The sequence below is a fragment of the Clinocottus analis genome, unplaced genomic scaffold (genome assembly GCF_023055335.1).
Source record: "Clinocottus analis isolate CAN_PGR_092001 unplaced genomic scaffold, fCliAna1.0.p SCAF_10, whole genome shotgun sequence".
Taxonomy (NCBI): Eukaryota; Metazoa; Chordata; class Actinopteri; order Perciformes; family Cottidae; genus Clinocottus; species Clinocottus analis.
The window spans coordinates 16,372,227-16,385,564 of NW_027175821.1; the positions used below are offsets into that span (position 1 = coordinate 16,372,227).

Consider the following 13,338-nt stretch of genomic DNA (forward strand, 5'->3'; position numbering starts at 1 on the left):
AATCATGAAATAATAATAATAATAATAATAATCCCGGAAAGGCACCTGCAGTAATAAATAACTCCATACTGACATCAGAACATTACAGGCTCTATAAAAGAGCGTTTGGTCGTAAAACCAGCATACACTTTAAATGCACCATGATGAATGTGGAACATTTCTCACAATCAAAACAACAGAATCTGCTGGAAACTGCTCTCCAACCCCCGACCTCCAGTGGATTTTTATAGAAAATTGTGCAGGAAAAGCACCTGGACCGAGGAGCGAACAGCTTTGAAAAAAAAAAAAAAAAAAAAAAACGTCCTTTTTTCTCAATTCTTTGACCTTTGAATAGCTTTTAACTGCTCGCGCCTGTGTAGCCCCGTGGAGTCCTCACACAGGCCGGAGAACGCTGTGACATCTCCACTCCTCTCAGCTCTAGTGCCGCTGCCTTCATCCAATTTACCATGAAAGGAATCCAGACAGGCCCATAATATGACCCGCGGCTGCCCCGATTGAACACGGTTGACGACTCTGGGCCCGGGCTTCACACACATAACCAGCCGGCTATCTACAGAGGACCATTGGCTGCCTGCTACCCCTTGATAAGACCCGTTGCCCAGGGAAAGAGTGGACAGGTCCATCTGGCAGCATTTCGTAGTGAAGAGTGCCCCCTGGTGCCCGCGAGGGCGCAGCACAGTTACAGAGCCAAGTGAGTCGTAAACGCGTCGCCTCGAACCGTAATCAGGGGGCGGATTTACTGTCGGACACAGATTACAGCTGCGTTTCCCCTCTAATTTCATGCGCCGGCTGTGCTTTGGGTATTTTGTTTTTGTCGCCGTGCCTGTTCCACATCCATCCCCGTGTCAGTCACAGTTATCTTTCTAATGCAGGCGACTGCGATGAGAATGTTTTTTTTTCTTCTTTTTTTTCTCCTTCAGATGCTTTATCTCAATGAAAACATGATTTGTCAGCGTTAGGGCTGTACCTCCATTTGTTGTGAGAGGAGATTTAAAAAGTTTTAATTAAATATATATGAAGCTGTTTTAATGTCACTTTTTCTTGCAGTGTTGACACCTCGTGAATACTGAGACATCAACGCTGTGTAGCTCATTAAAATACAGTCCAAAGTGTCTGACTGCAAGTAAGAAACCTTAAATAAATGAGTAGTTTGCTGCTGTTTGAAACTATGTTGGACAGATAATGTCCAGGGATCACTACGACTGGTAAAGTCAGAACATTTGCTCTCATTTCCCTCTTACAGGGTCTGTAACTAATAATAAAAACAACCAGCAAACCAAGTTAAATTAGACAAACTTGTAAAACCCTCTGCTTGTACGAGCAGAGGCTTTTCCTCTTCCAATGGAAATGAATGACATGCTCGGGGCAACAGCAGCATCCCTTTGGCTGTTTTGTCATGGACACATTTGACAAAGATACTGCATGTTGGCACATATTTCGAGCATCTCCAATCCCAAAAACTACTCTTATCGTCCAAATCCTCCCGTGCTCCTCCCTCTCTGGTCCAGATCCAGAGCAGGAGACGGCATAACAGAGATTTTTTACCGTTTATTTACCAGGCTGAAAGTCATGTGTGCAGCTCCCGATTTATCATAGTCAGCGTGTATCTTTTTTTTTTTTTTCCTTTTGGTAAAGTGTGACAAATTGGGGCCCTGGGCTCTGTGATAGAGGCGACCCGGACCGTCTAACCTGCATTATTCATGAGGAGCGAGAGTGCTGAGATGAGGCCTGCCGCCATAACATCGCTACAGACTGTCAAACTAGGAGCCGACACGCTGCCCGTCTGCCGCCGCCATGATAAACAGGAAGCAAAGGCATGACGCGACAACTGAGGACAACCTTGACACTTTGGATTACCCATGATGCTCCTCTCTTTAAGAGAGTGGCGTACACTTTTGTTTGAATGGAAATAAAGTAGATGATCATTTTTCAGGATGGGATTACAGAGCAATACACACAATGTGTTTATTAGAATTAAAGTATTTTCAAAACTATGAACTAAACTGTCAGTCTTCAGTTCGGAGCCTGTTGGCTCGTATTTGCAGTGAAGCATTGCCCTCTTGTGGTCTGAAAGCAGACTTGTTTTAATGTTTAATTTGCAAAGCATAAAAGCGACTTAATCATGTTATTATCTCAATCTGCCTTTTGTTGCTATAGGTGACTTGTCATTTTGAAATAATATTTTTCTCATCCAATGGGGAGAAATGGACATTTTTCTCCATTATGTTTTATTCGTAGAATATTAATCTTACTTTTAGTCATTAAAAATATAAATGAATCTGAGCAATGACAGTAAAAAAGGAAAATAGGCACAAATATTATGTTTTTCTTCCAGGAGAAACAACAGCACGTCTCCCCCGAACACCAATGACAAGCAAGGAAACCCATTTTCTTATTATGTTATGTGGTGCACAGTGAGTTGGATGTATTGAATTGTATTAAATAAAACCGCTAATGTGAGGAACTAATGAGAAACATAAATCAGAAAAACATAAATGTGTTGTGACTCACACCAGTTTCTCACTCCTAGAACAAGACAACACAAGTAAATAAAAGCAAGGAGAGACTTTAATATCTCTTTTTTATTAATTCTGACACACTGCGGTCAGATAGAAAAGTATGAGAGTTACACTTTTCAAGTTGCTTCCATGACTTGTGCAAACACTAGACGGTATCTTGGGGAGAAAAATCATCTGAAGGGAAGAAAAAATAAATTGGAAAAGAAAGACATCGAAATGCAGAAGAAATGAATAAGTGCATTTAAACCTATGTGTTGATTCTTTATGCAGTATTTATTGATTTCCAGCTTCATATAAACTGGATGTTGAGGCATAAACATAGTACATTTGAACAAAAATATAACCAATATTTACAATTATTGTATTAAAAATACAAAAAACAACTGATACGTACTCCACCAATTGTCTTTTTAAAAGACATACAGGTCAAAGTAGTCCAAGAAAGAATGAAGAAAAGAAGGTCATCACCAGCTAAATGTACATTTCTCACTGACATCACACATCAAACGGAGTAGCAGTTCTACCTACTACACTTATCTTTACGCTTGAACATTTTTGTGCAACTTTTTGTTTTTCGAAATCGGACTCGGCCCGCTAATATGCACATTATCTTCAGAGTTGAATGAAAGTGAATGATGCACCACTGTATTACAAACAAATCATCAACAATCTATCTGCAGCCAATACAAAAGAAAACTCAATTACAACAACAAAAAGAAACTCAGGAATTCATTAGTGTATAGTCACAGACCACAGTGGAAAACTCTGCACTCATTCATCTCGTTCTCAGTCTGTAGTTTCCAAGACTGATCAATGTGATCAGTGCCACTCAGTGATGGAAGAAAACAAAAAGTTACTTTTTCACAATTAGGATTTCTAAATCGTTCTGATTGGCAGCCTCGAAAAAAAAAAAGAAAAAAGTTTTCTTCACGCGTCAACTTCTCCACCGGAGTCCCAACATTTAAAAAAAAAAAAAAGAAATATATAAATCTTCAGTCTTCCCATTGACAGCAAAGATATAGCGGGAAAACCTGGATGCAGGCGTTAGCGATATACACACAGCGTCCACGGAGCTGATGTCTGTAACGGGTGAGGGGAGATTCAGAGGACGATTCTATGAGCACACGCACAGCGCAGCCGTGAGCTAGCTCTGTGAGCGTGTTCGCCAGCTCTGCGTGTGTAGACCAGAAAGATCGACGCTGTCTCGCTCACGTCGGACGATGCCGCCTTGAAGCCGCGCGAAGACAGAAAGAAAAAGCTTGGCTTCATCTTGTACTGAGTCCTAACATGTTAAAAAAGCGTCTCGGGGCGGAGGGGAGAAGTATCTTGAATAAGGCATTTCACTCCACTATTGCTCGAGTCAAGACTTGCTCTTGAAACAAGGTGATTGGTGATGGGAACAACCATGCAAAGAAATGTATGCAATCATGGCATCGTAAGGCGCTTTGGACATTCACAAAATGTGGCAAAAAAAGAAAGAAGCCAAATCTGAATTTGTGGATCCTTTTATCTTGAGGGGGGGGGGGGTACGTGTGTTGTTATAAGACTCTGTACAAGATCGTTTGTAAAAAGGTAGATAGTTAAGGAGGTACACTCACAATTTACACGTTGGCAGCTTCTTTGAAATATGCTGATGTTCGCCTGTGATCACTTCACACTGAAAGAAAAGAAAAGGGATGGGGGCGGGACTAGGCAACTTCTCCTAGTGTCAGTGAATGCTCGCCACTGCTCACAGTTTGTACTTCAGCCGACATCAGCTTTCAATTTGGGCTCAAATTCTTCTCAACTGCAGCTTCCGTGACCTCGTGTGCTTCTGATGCTCTGCAGAGCGACACGGCGGGAGGCCGCCAGCCGCCAGCCACCAGCCGCCTCTGTGCTTTTTTTCGATATCACCTACGAAATGTTATTCTCCCGACGCAACGCCAAGCAACAGAATGAAAAAAAAAAATGATGTCACCAGACGAGCTCCGAGGTGGGATAACGGTCAGATACGGTTCACTCACACCCTGGTCTCCAAACGTCTGGGAACATCGAAGATTGTGCTGAAAGTGCTATTTTTCAGAAATGAATTGTGGTTGTTTGTGTATGGACTGTGTGTGTGTGTGTGTGTGTGTGTGTGTGTGTAGTAGGTATGTCAGTACACTGTGCATGTTGGTTCTCCCTACTCGGCTCTCCTCCCTGCTCGGATTGGAGCCGACACTTTAAACATGAGATAATACTGGATTCAGAGTTTGAAAGGGTCGACGACAGAATGGTGTTTCAGTCCAGGCAGAGACGAAATGAGCTGACTTGGTTTCTTTCTTTCGGCCCACGTAGTGCAATCAGTCAGAAGAAACAACAAAAACAATAAGATCAAAATAATAATAAAGAAATGAAATCTAGTGGGAAGCTGGAAATTTAAGAGTCAAGTCAACCGTTGTTTCTCTCCGTCTTCAAACGATAGTCTGTTTTTGATCTTCTGTTCTGTTCTGGGTTTTTTTTCAGAAAGTAGAAAATGAGAAAGTGCAGATGGAGCTCCCGGCACCAGTTCGGCTTCTGTAGTCTTTTTCCCCCCCAAAGTGCCAGGCATTGAGTCCTCGTCTTCTACCTTCTCTCCATCTCTTCTTCACAGTATTTTTTTTTTTTTTTTTTTTTTGCATGCAGGGTCATTCAACCCCCTATGATGCTTTAAGGCAGGGGAGGGAGACGAGCTGAAGAATCCACCAATCGGGAGGGAGAGCCAAGTGGAGGAGGCAGGCACGTACGTAACTGAAGATGAGTCCATTGGTCGGTCTGTCGGCCAGTATCTTTAATCCTGCACACCCCAAACCCAGGGGGACTTCAAGTCACTGCAAAGGGACGTCCACTGGTGCCCCTCAGACCGCCGACACCTGTTCGTCCTCTGTGAAGAGACAAGACGGTGAAAGGTTACGTCGACGAGCAAAAGTCTGAGAAGCTCAATCCAGAAGGTGCTGGAACGAGTTGGAAACCAAAAAGAGCAGTCGTGCTGGAGTGAGGGTGAAAACCCGCCACGGGACTCGTGTTTACTTCACCGACATTAAATAACTGTTTTTATTTTTGGAATTTTTAAAAAAGGATGCTAATTTATTTTCTATACATAAATTTTGAATCTCACGTACACACCTGGAGGGCCTTCATGTTCCCTCATTTGAGAACCACAGGCCTTCAGCGTATGTTTAGGTTGATTCGTGTAAATCATTTGCAGCGACTTGAACTTGACAGTAACGAAGGACATTTTGTGTTTTTTATACACACTGCTCCAATTCAATCAAAGGAGCACTTTGAAAACGCATCAAATCTCAATGTGAAAACAAGTTATGTTGGATATTTATACTGATATGGATAGATTGATGTCTTAGGAACGAAAGGATGCCACATCCTTTGGTGGAAAACAAAGTTTAGGCCGACAGAAGGCTTATTTTTTTTATGGACAACCCAAACATCTGAGTGAAAAAAATGGTGTGGCAGGCGAGTCCATTTTGCCAAAATTAAATTTCAGTTGTCAAAATGCTTCTCAATATTGTGCTTGTATGCGTACAAAACGCTTTTAGGGAAAGAAAGTTCCCTCAACTTTTTTCCAAACAATGCGTGACAAAATCTTCTCCTACTGTGTGATTGACATGTGCTATTTTACTTTGTAGCAACTGTCTTATGGATAACGGATGCAAAAAAAAAAGAAAAAGAAAAAGTCTTTTAATTTGATTCCAACACAAATTCTAACTCCAGACTGGATTAAAATGTGAAAACGCTTTTGAAAAACAGCGGACACCTGCATGAATCAAAAGAGCTGCCACAAACACACAGAAATCATCCAGAGTCACTGTAGGCGGGTCGAGTGCGTGCTGGTGCAGGAGAATGGAGGTGCATGTTTCTCAGGCATTGAGTTTGATTGCATGGGTGAGAGGGGGTCGAACGGCGCCGCGCCCGCTGATGGACGCCACCCGGCACGGCGCGTGAGGCGGTGAGAGAGAAGAGCAGAACGTGTGGTGGCAGAGAAGTGGTGAGTTCCTGGCCGAACCAGTATGACTCATGCATGATGACATATCGTGGGTTAAAGGTGGAGGGTCCCGCTCCAAATGAACAATTCCCAGATCATAAATACAAAAAAAAGGTCTGGATTTTGCTTTATTACAATTTTTTTTTTTTTTTTTTTTGGGATTCAGAACATTGTGATTGTAATTTGAAGTGGGACCGAGCCTACTGGTGCTGTGGGAAGTTGTGTGAAGGAATGATCAGTTTCAGTCCAAAGTGTGTGCTCCTGATCACATGCAGGTTCATTGGAGTGGAAGGGGAGGAAGAGGGGGGGATGGGATACCTGATAAATTAGTTTTTACCTGCCTTGGGGAGAGGGGCCCTGCCTGTTAACCCCCGTACACACACTCTCATGGTCTGGGAGTCTCGGGTGTATGCTGTGCCACTGGCTTTGGCTTCCTCAGAGCGATTAGTTTGGAAGACAAGGACTCACCCTCCTCTTCCTCCTCAGCCTCTTGCTCCTCGGCCGGTGAGCGCGTGCGGTGGAGGCCGCCCGCCCGCTGCTTGGCCCCCTGCTGGGCCTGGTGGGAGTCGGGCGACTGGGTGACCATGCGCGAGCGCTGCAGTGCCGTGCTGTAGTCCGGCGGCCGGCGGCCCGTGTGGGGGGCCGCGGGCGCGGGGACGGACGGGGCCGGGTGCTGCCCTTCAGCCAGGTCGGAGATGGTCAGGGCGGTGTAGCCCGGGGGAGTCGGGGGAGGCTCGCGATAGCGGCTTTCTTTCCGCGCTGAAGGGACGCAAAAGGAATGAACATTCAGAACGCTTCCCATTCGCTGGGAATACTTTGACATGTTTAAAACATTCCCTCCTTTTGATAATGATAGGAGAGAGATGAATGATTTAATGCAGAAAAAATGTCAGCATCACTCCCCGGATCATTTTTACTGCTTTATCTTAACTAATTAATGATGCAGGAATGTTTGCATTTTTAAGAAGTAGTCGTTCTGATCTCAGCATGAAGAATGAAAACGGAGGAAAAAGCTAGCCCGGCTCGGTTCAACAGTAACTAATAGTAAGTCATTAACATGTCACATCTTGTTTGTTTGTTCTATACAATAACTAAAGTATAACAATAAAATGGGGTTTTACGAGAGATTATGTGGCTTCATGTTGTTTGCACGACCAGATTTCAGATTTCTTTCTCTTGTGATGAAAACATTTTGCATTTACAACTGTGATTAAATAAGTTTCCTGTATAAAACTTGATCAATTGTCAATTAAAGCAACGGGACTGTGAGCTGCAGTCACTTACTGAGGATGCCTTTACCCCCAGTGGTGATGGGTGATGGGGAGGGTCTGCCGAGGTGCTTGGCCTCCTCTGACCCGGTGGATGTGATGCTACTTGTTTCTGGGTCGGCGTTGACGTCCTTCCCTCCTCTCCTCTTAATCGTGCCAGTGTCTCCCTCAGAGTCCTCTCCCCAGTACGCAGCTGAGGAGGAAGAGGAGCTGGCCGACGCCCAGCTCCCCCTGGCCTGTGCTGCCCACAGTGCAGCGTGTCCCCCTAATAAGGCCTCTTGTCCGCTGGGAGGGAGTCCCCCGATGCCGCCCCCGCCTCCACCAAAAGCCAGCGTCTCCCAGCTGCGGCCCTGCTGCATGGTCTGGATGTTGTCGTGGGAGCCAGAGGAGCAGGAAGTCCAGGAGCCGCGTCCGCTGTCTGCAGCATCGAGGGAAACACGATCGCCCTGATCCTGAGTCAGCTCCTCTGAACTGGGCGAGGAGAGCACCGTTGGGCAGCCGGTGTAAATGCCCCGACAGTCCTGCATCGATGAATACGACCTGCGATATGACACAAAACACCATGGGTTACTCAGGTTTTAAGGGTCACGTGCAGAACAGGAGCTGCACTCCACATCAAAAGCTGCTCGGTTTCCTACCCGAGGCTGTACTGGTCGGGGTCCGTGGTGGCTCTTCGCTCCAGCCGCTGTCCCGCGATGTGCGATTCCCCGACTCCTCCGGAGTGACGGAGTCTCCTCTCGTCCTGGGCCATGTCGAAAGAGGAGTTACTGACGAGGCTGGAGCGGGAGGAGATCTCACTGTGACCGGAGTCCGAGTAGGCGTCTCCCATCCTGTTGTAACCTGGAGAGAGCAGGAAGACATGTTAAATTATGGAGGAAAGGAATTGCTCAGACCTCAGTCCCATTGATTTGCTTTCGTTGCAAAAAGTGAACCCGACAGATTAAAGTCTTGTGGCATAAAAACTTGACCCTATGAGGATGAGAAAGCTCTAAACATGCCCCGCCCTCTTTCACATGCTGACTCAAAGCTCCACACATCAAAATAACTTACAGTTGATCAACTTTTTTTTCCCCCCCGGACTTGATGAATCCTCTTTAATTCACATATCTTATCTCAGTCGGTGTATTTAAACAAAGCATTGCACACACAGACTGCAGGAGTAATTGTAGAGTGTCATTCCCAAGTAAGCCAACCAGCCGTTTAGGGATCAGTGCGTCGGCTTCCTACTGAAACAGCAGTTCGCTTCAGCGCGGCGCCGCAGAGTGTGGAAACGTTTAGGAAACGAGCGCGAAGGGAGTTGAATTTTCACTACAAATAAAATATAGAGAAATCACTGGTGAAGATTGCTGACACGTGTGAGAACATATCCTCTAGTTATAGGCGAATGTTACTGTGGCATTTGCTGTAGCTCAGCTATAGAGTAGAACGGCGCTCGTACCTGCAAAATTCCTCAATAACCTCCTCAATCCTGATCATAGACGAATAAAAAATAAAATAAAAAAGTGTTTACTATGAACAGCCCCAAGCAGTGTGATGTAATGAACACCTAGCAGAAGAGCTGTTTTAATATAACCACTGACTGATATGATACATATATAAAAACACTCGTGGTTTTATCTGGAACCCGGGTGGGAATTTGTTGACATCAAGCAATAAAGAGCAAAGACAGTGGGTCTATTTTGGAGGAAAACTACTAGTACTAAACGATATCTGGAAAACACAATGCAATGCATGTCGGCAGCCACCAGGTGGCATTTGTGTCCCACTGTGACAGAGGGAAGGACCCTGAAGATGGTGTGGGAGGGAGGGGGGATTATTGGCTTACCCTTCTTGGGTGAGCTCTGTGGGGAGGTGGGAGGGGAGGAGAGCTGGGAGGAGGCGTTGGACACGGTGTCCTCTGGCTGCCTGCGGTGCCTTTCGTTCCCCTCCTCCGACAGAGACAGGATCTTCTTCAGAGAATGAGGGGAGCTGGTGCCTGTGGACATTTACAAGAAGATGAGCAGAATTAGCATGAGGAACACTGCCATCGCCAACACTGCCATCGCCATCCCCCAACAGCGCCCAGAGCGGGCTGAGACGCTAAATGGCATTGTCTGGGATTTTTTTTTTTTGCATTTGTTTATTGTCAGACAGCCTCTAGGTGGCAGCACTGTCACAGAGCAACTGGCCCTGCTATTGTCTGCAAATAACAGGATGAGGAAGAGAAAGCAGAGTAATGGTGGCACATAGAAGGACAAGTGAAGAGGAGCTTTAATGAAGGCCTATTTCCATTCAAGCCTGAACAACACTGTTGTATAAATGATGTATGTGTGGATAATATTGTAATATAGGGACTATTATAGCCACTATTATAAAAAAGTAAGAGGATTTTATCTTAGGTACCACACAATAAAACATAAACGCAGCAGTAACTCTCAGTTGCAATAGATGTTTTACTGAATGCATTTCCACAAGTTCCTCGACGCAAATACCTTCCTGGAATATACCATAACAGTGATGAATGTACAACTATTAGGGGACCTAAAAATAACGGTTGTAGGAATACATTTGAAGCTTTTCTATCATCTTAATCTTACCGAAAGGGGGCAGATCTTTGACTGGCACTTTCTTTCGGGATGGGTAAAGGGCCACAGCCGGGACCTGGAGGGCCTGGCTTCCTTTGGCCAACTGGCCCCTCTGCTGGCTGGCCGCTCTGGACACGACTGGGGAGGTGTCTGGTCGTTTCCCACCGGCATTCTTGGGCACTGAGTAGTGTGAGCAAGAGGGAAGAGCATGAGCATTTTTTATTCACAGCCAAGGAGTCTTGAAGCAAGACTGAGTGCCTTGTTACTCCGGCGGTCCCACCCAGGCTGTGTCTCAAGAGAAATATAAACGCAGTTATACAAAATCAAGACTTGTGTGTGTGTGTGTGTGTGTGTGCACTAACTCGCGTCACTAACTCACATGTGCTGATGGAGGGCTCGCACTGCATCGAAAGCGTCTGCAGACTCTCCTCGTTGGTTTCCAGGCTGAGGTTGGACAGGTACTGCTTGACCTTCCTGGCCATCTGGGCGTCCTCGTAGAGCTTTTTGGCGTTCAGGAAGGAGCTGCGTCGCACCCTCTTCTTGTGCCCGCCCGTCTGCGTGACGTCGAGCACCGCCGCGTTGGCACTACCCTGACTCAGGGACCTGGTCGTGCGCATAGGAACCCGCAAGGACACGGAGAGGGAAGGCGGACATGCAGACACGGACGCAGACACACACATGGAAAGAACAGAGAAAAAAACTCGTTAACATCCAGTCTAAGTGTGTGCTCAAGCCTTTTCTTGAAGAGTAAATGTACAGGTAGAGCTACGGGGCTACACAGGGAGCCTGGTGTTAAAACTTGGACATGCAGAGAGCAGCTTGAGGAATTCCTCTCATCTCCAAAACATTCCAGTCATTCCAGACAGCAGGAGGGGAGGTGAAGTGATGGATGATGGCTGTAGTCAAACAGGCGAGTAGAAAATAAAGGGGGGGGTGTAACAGTGTAGCACGCTCATAGTTTACATTTCTGTGGCTTGAGTCAGAGCTCGTAGTAGTAGAGGCAGTGACCGATTAACTTGCACGGTTCACAGAACGGTTGTTTGTCAATGAGAAGTCATGTTTGTAATCAGTGAGACATTCATGGCTTTTGCAGTGTGGATGATTAAAAAGGTTTTGCTTCCGAGAGACACCGACTATCAGATTATACTATTTGGGGTTACGTACGTACGGATACTTATTTTGTTCAAAGAAAAAAAGATTCATGTAAGTATTACGTTCGTATGTTGTAATTAGAACTTTGCACCTCGTATTCCCGAGATTAACATCTCATAATTACGAGATACGGATCTTGTAATTACAACGCGGCTTTCCTAATAATTACAACATGGCCGAGTCATAATTATGAGATACTGAATTTCTCACTACCAGAAAACTCTTCTTACTTAAGTGACTTCAGCGTGCTTCCAGAAGTTCTCCAGTGAACGCTTTATGCACAAACATCTCCCCTCTGACCACGGGAATGTAAACCGTGAGAAGAAAATACTTTAGGTCCAGAATATTTGGCTTCTTTGGCGGTTTGTTGTACAGCTAAAACTTACAAAGGCAGGTAAAAACTGAAGCTGCATGCACATTGTTAGGTAAAACATGTCAAGAATGGTCACATCAGCAACAATCTGAATGCATGTTGAGGACACATGGATTAGTTTTAATCCAATTCATGTTGGAAGCTCAACAGCTTTCATGTTAAGTTTACAGAATGTAAAAAAAAAGATCCAGTGTGACCAAATGTGAGCATGAGTGACCTTTGTTTCATTCAAAGCCCTTTGGTGAGGGTCAGGCAAGTGTTAATGGGAGGATTCAACTCAAGCTGGTTAATGGAACCAAGGTTTCAGAAAAGAAGAAAGAAGCACGCAAATTGGCGTGAAAAAAAAAAAAAAAGGGGCCGTGGTGCAGGGAGGGCAAAAGGTTGGAGGGTCACCGAACTTACCCTAAACTTCTCCATTTCTTCTTCCTAGAGGGCGGGTGCCATGAACAGAGAAGCACGGAAGGGCAAAGGATGGATGAGTAGAGGGAGAAAGAGACAAAGCTTAGGACAGGAAAGATCACCAAGATCACCAAAAAGAGAAGCAAATTTCACCCACGTGAAAGTCAGAAAGGAAATCAAATGGGAACACACCACTACGATGTGACATCGTTAGACAAAGACACACTTTCACAGGAGCGCTGTGCACAATCTGATGCCAACAATGTGTACGGGGGATACAGTTGCCAGAGGGAACAGCTGCTTGAAAGAAAAGCGTGATGCGGAAATCTTCACTGAATCTATGTGAGCCGGCTAACCCCGCGCTGACTCGTCCCACAGAGAAGCGAAGGTCCTTTTTAAATCTGAAATCTGGCGTCTGCCTTTTTTTCCTTTTTCGGAAAGGTCGTCTTACCGGGTCCGGAACATGAGGGCCGGGTCCATGTTGACGGAGGCCATGCGACCAACATGGCGAATTTCTTTGGCAATCATCCTCAGCTTCTCAAAGTTCACCAGGCCGTCCACTTTAGAGTCATTGCCTGAGAAATAAGGGGAGGAGGAAAGGGACAGAAATCCCACACACATCACATTAATGAGAAAAAAAACAACAACCGCGGGAATAAAAACCTGATACTGCTCTGCCAAACCACAAATGTGGTGCAAATTAAGTGAGTTTTGTTTGTTAGAAACATTTTTACGGAAAAGAAATGTTAAATATCTAAGGAAACCGCATGCAAAGTTTGCAAGTACTACAAAACAACAATGCAAGAAATGTATAATAATGACAAAGCTTGCTGGTGATAGCATTTGCTAAATCTACATTTACCTACTTTTCCCTAGCCTAACTTTAAGTCATGTATATTACACTGTAGACACTTTTATTACACCTATGCCATTAGTTGAAATGGACAGTGAAGATGTGAAAGTTTATTTCAAAAAAAGTGCAGCATCTACATGTTTTAGGCATTATGTAGAATCAACACCATTGAGTTCTGGGTCAAATAACAACCATGAAATACTAACATTAAAG

At 45.0% G+C, this 13,338-nt stretch overlaps 1 protein-coding gene across 10 annotated transcripts in view; it reads right to left on the minus strand.

Moving 5' to 3' along the window:
* Window positions 1-2,564: 2,564 nt before the first annotated feature.
* The window catches only part of rapgef2b (Rap guanine nucleotide exchange factor 2b), a 98,096-nt gene continuing 87,322 nt past the window's right edge, over window positions 2,565-13,338 (minus strand). For 8 of the 10 annotated variants that reach the window (XM_068593295.1, XM_068593268.1, XM_068593249.1 and 5 more), the window contains 8 exons: window positions 12,724-12,847; window positions 12,276-12,299; window positions 10,728-10,951; window positions 10,361-10,528; window positions 9,610-9,759; window positions 8,423-8,624; window positions 7,801-8,324; window positions 2,565-7,275 (listed from right to left, as the gene is read on the minus strand). In XM_068593295.1, the coding sequence (XP_068449396.1) occupies window positions 6,902-7,275; window positions 7,801-8,324; window positions 8,423-8,624; window positions 9,610-9,759; window positions 10,361-10,528; window positions 10,728-10,951; window positions 12,276-12,299; window positions 12,724-12,847 (1,790 nt within the window). In that variant the 3' untranslated portion in view covers window positions 2,565-6,901. The remainder of the gene's footprint in view (window positions 7,276-7,800; window positions 8,325-8,422; window positions 8,625-9,609; window positions 9,760-10,360; window positions 10,529-10,727; window positions 10,952-12,275; window positions 12,300-12,723; window positions 12,848-13,338) is intronic. The other 2 variants (XM_068593276.1, XM_068593258.1) reach the window with 2 other exon arrangements.